At 54.5% G+C, this 8563-nt stretch overlaps 1 protein-coding gene across 1 annotated transcript in view; it reads left to right on the forward strand.

The window, feature by feature from the left end:
* The window catches only part of LOC106148514, an 11271-nt gene extending 10077 nt beyond the window's left edge, over positions 1-1194 (forward strand). The window contains exons 8-9 of the mRNA XM_013514368.1: positions 436-671; positions 1013-1194. Of these exons, the coding sequence (XP_013369822.1) occupies positions 436-671; positions 1013-1193 (417 nt within the window). The 3' untranslated portion in view covers position 1194. The remainder of the gene's footprint in view (positions 1-435; positions 672-1012) is intronic.
* Positions 1195-8563: the final 7369 nt, after the last annotated feature.

An 8563-nucleotide genomic window follows, 5' to 3' on the forward strand; every position in this document is an offset into this window, starting at 1 on the left:
GGAGGACAGAGGAGGCACAGATGCATGCTGGGAAGGCAGGGATATCAATCATGCCAAAAGCAACCAGGCCCCACAGGATTCACAAGGACCTAGCTAAAATCAGTGGGAAGTGTTTCGAGACAGTCTCTTCCTCCGGCTTGGGGTGGTGTGAGTGCTTGTGTCTGTTCAGCCCTCACACTGGTGCCGCACAGTGTGTGCTTGCACACCAGCAGGTGTGCGGCCCAGAGCCGGGATGCTCCGGATCAGGAGGAGGGGAGGGCGGCTCGGGAGACAGAGAGGTCAGGGCAGCCACTCCAGCACAGGGCGCTGTGCTCACACCTGAGGCAGTCCCCGCGCCCTCCCGTCCTGCCCCCTAAACTGGCAGCGCGGTCATGTCCATGCTCCTGGACATCCCCTGGCCTGTGGGGCTGACCCTCCCTGTTCTCCGCCTGACAGGTGAATTCTGAACCACCATCACCCCCACCAAAGGAGCACAGACAGCCGTGGCAGCAACCCCGTCACGTCACGTCCCGGCATCAGGAGGCAATGACACCATTTCCAGTGTGCTCACTGCACAGCCACCAGACCACGTTCCGTCGCGATGTGCCCCTCTGGCAGCCATTAGCCACGCTGGTGAGCAGCACGCACCAGCTGTTCCCCGGAAGTGCCTGCACGTCCCAAGCACCCCACAGGTAGGAGGCTCATGGTGCAAAGGGGTAACTACTGCCTCTCTGGGCAAGTAAGAGTGAGCTGTGGTTTGGTAGGATGAGACATTAAACAGCAGTGAAGAGGAGTCAGCCCTACGTGCACCACAGACCCGTGCTGTAACGCAGAAGGCGCTGCGGGGCTGTCTGCCCATTCTCCACATGCACGTTCTGAGCCGTTAGAAGCAGGGGCTGGGCCTTAGTCATCTTTGTCTGCAGCTGACTGATTATTCTTGGTAATAAGTAGTGGTACTGGGAGAAAATGCCCGCATATGTGCTTCTAATACTCCCAGAAGTCCAGTGCCGTGAGACCCTTGCTGTCCCCACAGCCCAGGAGACTGCGGAGCCCTCAGTGGCTTGGCCTCTGTCCCTGACTGCAGTGTGAGCGAGAGCCCGGGTCCCCGCTCCTGGCCAGCAAGGGTGGACGACGACGAGAACGCGTGCTTTCAGAGTCACCTCTCTTGCACTAGCCCGCCCTCTGGGATGATTTCAGCTCTGTCGCTGACTTGATCTACTTGTCTAGACTTTATCCATCTGGAAGAGGTGGCGCAAGACTTTCTGGGAGTCAAGAGAGCACTGACGCCCAGACAGGGGTGTCCGTGGGAAGTCCTCCGCAAGCCCTGGCGCAGAGTGCACTTCAGGGCGTGTCTGTTCTCCATGTTTAAGGGCGGAACCTTAGATCTGCAGACCCAAGGCCAGCCTTCTCGCCCGGTCACCGTCACCAGAGGTGCGACCTGTAGAGGGAGCTATAGGGTGGTCGTGCCTGCTACCCCGCTCTGACAAAACACGGTCCGGGCTGCAGCCCAGCGCCGCCGACCAACAGCAGGGCCTGCGGCGTGGCCGGGCATGGCCAGTGTTGGTGGTGCTGCTCGCGCAGTTGCAAGCTGCCGCCAGGGAGATGTGCTTCAAAGTGCGCTGTGAGTCGTGGCTCGCCGATACACTACATGGGATCCGGACAGCTCACTGGAGCATGATCCGCTGCTTCAGATTCCAGCTGTCTCAGAAATGTCATCCCCGAGATGGAACTTGGGTCTGTGGTTAGGACCTTGGGGCCAAGGTTCAGGGTTCCCAGGATCACCCAGGTCTCCTCAGGTGAAAAATGTCAGTCAAGATCCAACACCAGCAGGATACTGACAGTGCTTTTGACCTTGATGGAGTTGGGGAGCTGAGTTTGTGCCCAGGAACACGGTGAGGACTCCAAACACCACGCAGGCTTTTCAGGGGTGTGAGAAAGGGGGGTGCAGACTGTAGCCTGGGAAGTGAGCAAATAGTTTCACACTCCAACACGAGGACACCCTGTCACATATTGCTTCAGGCATAGAGATTTCTATCAAATGCAAACCCGACCCTGCGTCCTGTCCTCATCTACCTTACTCACCAGGCCTGTCACCATGTGACTTCCGGCTCATCCCAAAGTCAGGATGACCTCAAAAGCATTTGAATCACTTTGGGACACGAAGGCAGCCAGCACAGCTTAACCGAAGATGCTTAGGGAAGAAGACTTCCAGAACGGCTTCAGAAAGTGTCAAGAACAATGGGATAAGTGTCTGAAGTAAGGGGAGTATTTTGGCCCCAGGGGTTCATGATAATGTCTTTTTCTGTGATACATTTTTTAAAAAATAAGCACTACCCATATTTTTGATCGCAGCGGTACTCTTGATTTAAACGACCGGGAGGGGCCTACTGACAGCCTTTGGCCGTGCACGCCAGCCCCCACCCCCTGCTGCCTGATTCTATGCTCACAGGGCCATTACTCTCTATTAGCATACAAATAAATGTTTATGGGATTGTGCTGTATAAACTATAAACTTTTACATGTTATTAATTAACCTCATGCATTGCATTGGGAGCTCTGAACATTTACTGACTTGTAAAGCAGAGAGCAGTGCGCAGGGAGCTGTCTGCCCACGCTCAGCAGCTCCGTCTGCAGGAAGATGCGCATCTTCGGTCTGCTCAGACGCCAATGCAAACGACGTGGTGTGGAAGGCAGAGCCCTGCCCGCCTTGCCCACTGTGACCTGGGTACACACTGTAGCCTTTCAAAGACGCAACCTGCCTGACAGAGGTGCCCCTCTGCCGCCACCTGTGCAGGGAGCGAGGTCCCGAGAGGCGGCAACAGGAGATTAAGAAGAAACAAGACACATAAGGAAAAGTTGGGTCCAGGTGGGACCCGACCTCTGATGGAGAGGCAGTGACACCCCAGCACATTTGCGTCTTTATTCACACATGGTAAAGAGGGCAGCAAGTGCGGACGGGGCCGAAAGCGCAAGGTCAGCGCTTTGCTGAGAACCCTGAAATGGGGACACTCTCAGTCTGTGCTGTAGTCCACAGAGAGGAGCACTGAGGCTGGACGCCTGCTGGCCTGGCCTTGCTCCAGCCCCAACAACCTGTTCATGCGGCTCCCTCTGGCCCGGCCGCCGCTAGGCCACTGTCCACACCCATCCATGGGTCCTGACACACGGCAGGAACACCGTCCCCCTGAACAGAGTGAGACTGGCTGGGGAGGCGACGGGAGGGACAGACGCAGAGTCCTCTGCTGGTGCGGGAAGAGTGGCGCGGAGGCTTCCCAGGTGGGTGGACGGTGCCTCGCGGCAGACAGCCCGTCCCCAAGCAGGTGCCGAGCAGCGCTGGACAGCCTTCCCAGACTGGGGGCTCCTCTGCTCCGACCACCCAGCGATTCTGACTCGGAGGTTTTGAGCCCAGGCAGGAAGCAAAAGGGGAGCAGTAACTTGGGCGCCTCGGGCTCTGGTTTCAACGTGGCTGCTGGCTGGTTTTGCCACTCAGTGTCGTCTGGACACCGGGCGCTCTCTGCTCTTTCATCTGTGAAAGGGTGGCGACCCGAGGGAGAACGGTGAGGCCAGGGCTTTCGACGCTGCAGGTCTTCAGAAACATACCCGGGTTCCCAGAGAACTTCTCATCAACCGTCTTCTCTGTTCACCCCCACCACCCCCATCCAGTCCTCTGAGGGGCCGCAGGGCCGTCGGGAGGAGACCTATGCCTGCGGCCAGCGGCCACGGCTCAGACTGTCCATTACTAAGTCGCTGGCGCTTGGCTGAGCATCTCTGTCTGTCGCATCTCCCATCATGGGCTCAGGTCTCAGGCGGAGCTAGCAGATTTGCTCGGCAGATTTGCTCGCTTTGTCCTGAGCCTCAAGCGAGAAGGGACTGTGTACTTTGGAGAGAGAAGGGCCACATGCCTGTGCGGTGCACTTAGAGCGTGTGCCTTTCCCACACCAGTTGGGTGTTCATTTTCTACCCGAAAGGCTGTCAGATCTTCAAGTTCAGACCTGTCGTTTAGACCATCATATTTGCTGTGCCCAGACTGTGAGTGCCCTGACTCAGGGGGCGTCGGTGGAAGGTCGCCACGGGCAGGTGTTGTGGTCAGTGCTGGAATCAGGGACCAGGGCGATGTGGCCTTTTCCCACTGGGCGCTTGCCCTCTGACCGGAGCTCTAGAGCACCGAGGCGCAGGGCTGAGGGATACAGAGGCTGAGGTCCAGTCTCTTGGGCCTGCTGTGTGGGAAGTCACCCGCGTGGGCGGGACTTGCTGCACCCTCTGCTCTCCTACGTGCAGAGCGCTCAGCGTCTGGGCTGGTGACACTCATCTTTCTCGAGGGCTCTGTGTTCACTGTCCTTGAACATTTTTGGATGGAGTGCAAGCTGGTAATGACTTCCAAGGTGGCTGGGTAAAAGATGGGTGAGATGGTTTAAATCTATAGAGATGGGAGGTCCTGGGGGTCAGAAGGAAGTTTACAAGGGGGAAACGGGTGTGTCTTAGAAATCCTGTTACTATCGATCACCTTCAGGTTCTCTTATCTGATTCCTGCTGATAGATTAGGGCAGCTTTCACTGCAGGAGGCTCCTCCCAGCCCACAAGCGCTTTTCAAGGAGCCCTGGTGACCCAGGCAGTGTGCGGTGTTTGGAGAGTACGTGGAGAAGCTTCAAAGCTTGAGAGGAAGCAATTGTTTTATGCTTATGACATGAATAGAAAAGGCCACATCCCTCTGGCACTGGCTTCTGGCCCCCATGGCTCGACAGGTGACCTGCACCTTTGCTCAGCAACAGAGGTCCTGAGTGGTGTGCCTCCTGCAGCAGGTGTGTGGGCGAACAGCTGTGGGTTTGCATTCAGCACTTCTTCCATTACTTTGCATGACGAGACTCATGTGTTTTGGTGAAAGAACTGTACCTCCCTCCTTCTCAGTTCTGTTCTCGCAGATACCCCAGATGTGGTGAGCTTGACATGATCATAAGCCAACACCCGAATCCCGTCCAGTCACAGGCACGGGCCTGTTCCAGCTCAGGCGATGCGCATCTGCCCAGGCTGGTGAAGAGCCTAAGGGAAGAGGGCGTGGTGTGGTGTGGCGTGGCCTGTGATGAAGGTGCTAGGACAGGAGGGCCAGATGAGGTGGGTCTGAGAACGGAGCCATCACAGGGGAGCAAAGAAAGCCAAGAGCTGTGGCCCCATCTCAGCCTGAGTCAAGCAGTGTCTGAAGCCAGCTCTGCTCACAGATTCCCAACTTGTCCACATTTCTAGAGAGCCAGCTCAGTTTATTTTTCTGGCATTTGCACCCAAAATATTCCTAACACGATACAGTGTGAGATGATTTACTTCGTTTTTGCAGCTTCTTTGGCTAAGCAATAATATACCACATTACTTTATTAAACCCTTATGCAAAGTTAGGAGGTAAGATTTATGACCTAAATTATACCTGAGGACACTGAGTCTCAGAGGGAGCAAGTGACTCACAGCTAGAGACCAAGGCGGGACCAGAATGTGGGGATTCTGTCCACAGCGATGCTAAGACACACTTCCCCTCCAGACCACACACTTTCAGAGAGCACATGAGAAGAAATGCAAAGGAAACCTCGGCAGACGCTCTGCTGTTTGCTGGGACTTCTGTCCACCAGGGCGCGGTTCCGACCACAGCTTGCAGGCCCACAGCCCACAGAAGCCTGTCCTGCGGCCACTGCCCTGGGCCCAGGCCTTTGACTTTCTCACCACGTCTACTCTTGTTTCCTTTTTGTCCCAGCCTCCCGCTCCAGCCCAGCCTCCGCCCACACCAGAAAGATCATTCTGAGTGCGAGCTGCGTTCTCATAGGCCTCCCCGGCCTTCAGCAGCTCATGCCTGATGTCCTGGTAGAAGCCCAGCTGTGCACACAGACCAGGCCGTGATGAGAGTAGGAGCCCAGCTGCGCACACAGGCCGGGCCGTGATGCGAACTGGGTCCACCTCTCTTCAGCGACCTCCTCCTCTGTCCTGGGGTCACACTGTGTGCCTGACCTCTGCCTCTGTGATGCCACTCTGGCCACATGGGGTCTGTATCCTCTGTTTTTCACCCTGGACACCCCTATTTAGTCTTCACAGTGCCTTCTTTCCAGTGCTGTTCCCTCAGAAGGCCTCTGGCGAGACTGGCTGTGGGTGATTCTCTGTGCGCTCTGGGCCGCTGTCCCTGCACGGGACTGTGTTATGCGGCAGCCTTTACCCTGCATGGGAGGCACAACTGTGCCCTCCAACCTGCATCCCCGGGCCCAGTAGATGGCCTGGCATGCGGTAACCAGTGGGCGTTCCTTTCTCGTGGTTTGGCAGTTTCCTTTAAAATGATCACAGATCATATACACTTTTAAATTAAATTCTATACTATATTTTCCTAGATCTAATATTTGAATCCAATTTCTTGGTTTTGTTTTTGTTCTATGACTTTTGTTAAAGACAAATTTCATGGTGTTCTACTTTGAATAAGCAGTACTTATTTTTCTTGTGCTTGCAAAATACTTAACAAAGTTGTGTGTTGCGGTGGGGAGAGGGTGTCGGGGGTTTTGTGGATGATGTGAAGCTGAGAGTCTGGCTCTCCTGGCCTCTGCTCGGGGAAGCCTGGGCTTCACGCAGGGCTCTAAGAGCAGCTACTTCACTCACCATGGACAGAAACTGTTCCCTCCTGACATGTACTGTATGGGTCTTTTGCTTCCTAAGTCTGACTGTTGGTAAGGAGTCTCACCTCCAAGGACTGTGTCTTAAATTTGCCTTCGAGACATCCAGAGGGAGTGCTTTATTTGCCTTGGGTTTATGCAGTTTCTCTTAATGATGTTGCTTACCTGCTATTTCTGATGAGTGGTAGTGTGTGTGTGTGCTGAGCAGGAATTGTCCATGCTGTGTTTAGTACATTATGAAACTGAACCTAAATTATGGGCTCCCTCATATTCACAGAGAGCTTAGCTTCCAACTCTGAAGAGATTTACCTTCATAAAACGTACTTTACACTTGCACCCAAACATGAAATGAACATTTGACAAATTGATTGGAATACTTGATCATCCACCCATCCATCTGTCCATCCATCCGTCCATCCATCCATCCAACCATCCAACCATCCAACTGTCCAAGTCATAGCCATTTCCTGGACTCTTATGCTGTTGCAGTCATTCTTAGGGATAATGAGGAGGGGTACTTTAGTTTGGGGTGGGATATAGAGGCAAGGAAGTCTGCCTGGAGGATGAGATGCCTGAGATGCTTGGGAGGAAGGGAATGGTTACCTCATTAGCTCGTTGATGAATGGAAGGAGAGAAGGGGGCTATCCCAAGCAGATGGAGGAGTAACAGCATTAGTATGAAAAGGCATGAGCAGGTATGATGGGTTCCAGGCACCGCAAGTGGTCTGAACAAAATGCCACTGAGAACCTTTCTTGTGCCAGGTGTGGTGCAGGGTGTTCTGGAAGGAGCCTGCCTGCGGCTTGCAGGCTGTGGGGTGTGCAGCTGAATGGGACACTGGAGTAACTATGACAAGATGGCAGAGAGGGGAGCAGCACAAGGGATGGGGACTGAATCTCTTGCCTGCTGTGTGCCGGAAGCATTGCATTCAAACCCACCATGAGGTCCAGGTTCTGCTGCAGGAAGGGTTCCATGTTAGAGATAAAGGATTAAAGCAATGGAATTTCTGGGAGGTGAAACACAAGTGCTGCCAGGGTTGGAGACCAGCACAGTCCATAATCTTTCTACTGAACCCTCTGTCTAGAGCAAGAAAGGTCTTCCCTCTACCAAGTGGCTCTGGGGTGAGGGTCTCCCTGATTCCCTACAGAGTGCCGGGCACAGAGCATTGCCTACAACCTGGACACTGGGAGTCTTCTCTGAAGAAGGAAAAGTGGGCATCAGGAGCCATTTCAGTTTGGTGCTTTGACCCACTTTGCCCAGCCTTCCAGATCCCTCGAAATTCTCCCCACGAGGAAGCCTCTCCTGAGCACCGGGCCACCCCAGCCCTGCTCTGCCCTGTGTCCAACACCTGGGGAGTCAACCACGCCTGCCCTCAACTACTGCTCTACCATCACCTTGCTGATTCTAGCTCTGGCCTCAAGATCTGTCTTTTTGCACATGCCCCGCACCATACCCCTGTTGGATTTTAACCACTGTGAGGGCAAACACGTGATTAAAAACATATTTTAAATCCCCCTCCCCAGTACGTAGCACAGTGCTGGGAGCACATTTTCTTATTTCCTACGAAAGACCCTGCAGTAATTTCTCAACAGGAAACCTGACAGAAACGGTACATTTGTTTGAGGGCCAGGTAGGTTTTTCACGTCACTGTCGTATAACGCAGAACTACTACAATTACTTGAAGCACTCTCATCCAGAGACAGAGCTGATTTCCTGGGGGTTGGGTCGGCTCTGTGGTGTGTTTGGACCGCTGGGAGGTGGTGAGGTGATTCTCCCAGACCTGAGCTCAGGCCTCCTAGACCGAGCTGACCAAACTGAACCCACAGAACTGAAAACGTCGTGGTACAAACAGTAAGTGTGGGTGCTGCCCATGTTCCTGTCCCCTCAGAGCCCGGGGCCCAGGATGCTGCTGGGAGGGCCCTGGGCGGGGACGGCTCTAGGAGACCATGCTAGCATGG

The sequence above is a fragment of the Chinchilla lanigera genome, unplaced genomic scaffold (assembly GCF_000276665.1).
Source record: "Chinchilla lanigera isolate Chin_1 unplaced genomic scaffold, ChiLan1.0 scaffold00022, whole genome shotgun sequence".
In the NCBI taxonomy this organism is placed as follows: Eukaryota; Metazoa; Chordata; class Mammalia; order Rodentia; family Chinchillidae; genus Chinchilla; species Chinchilla lanigera.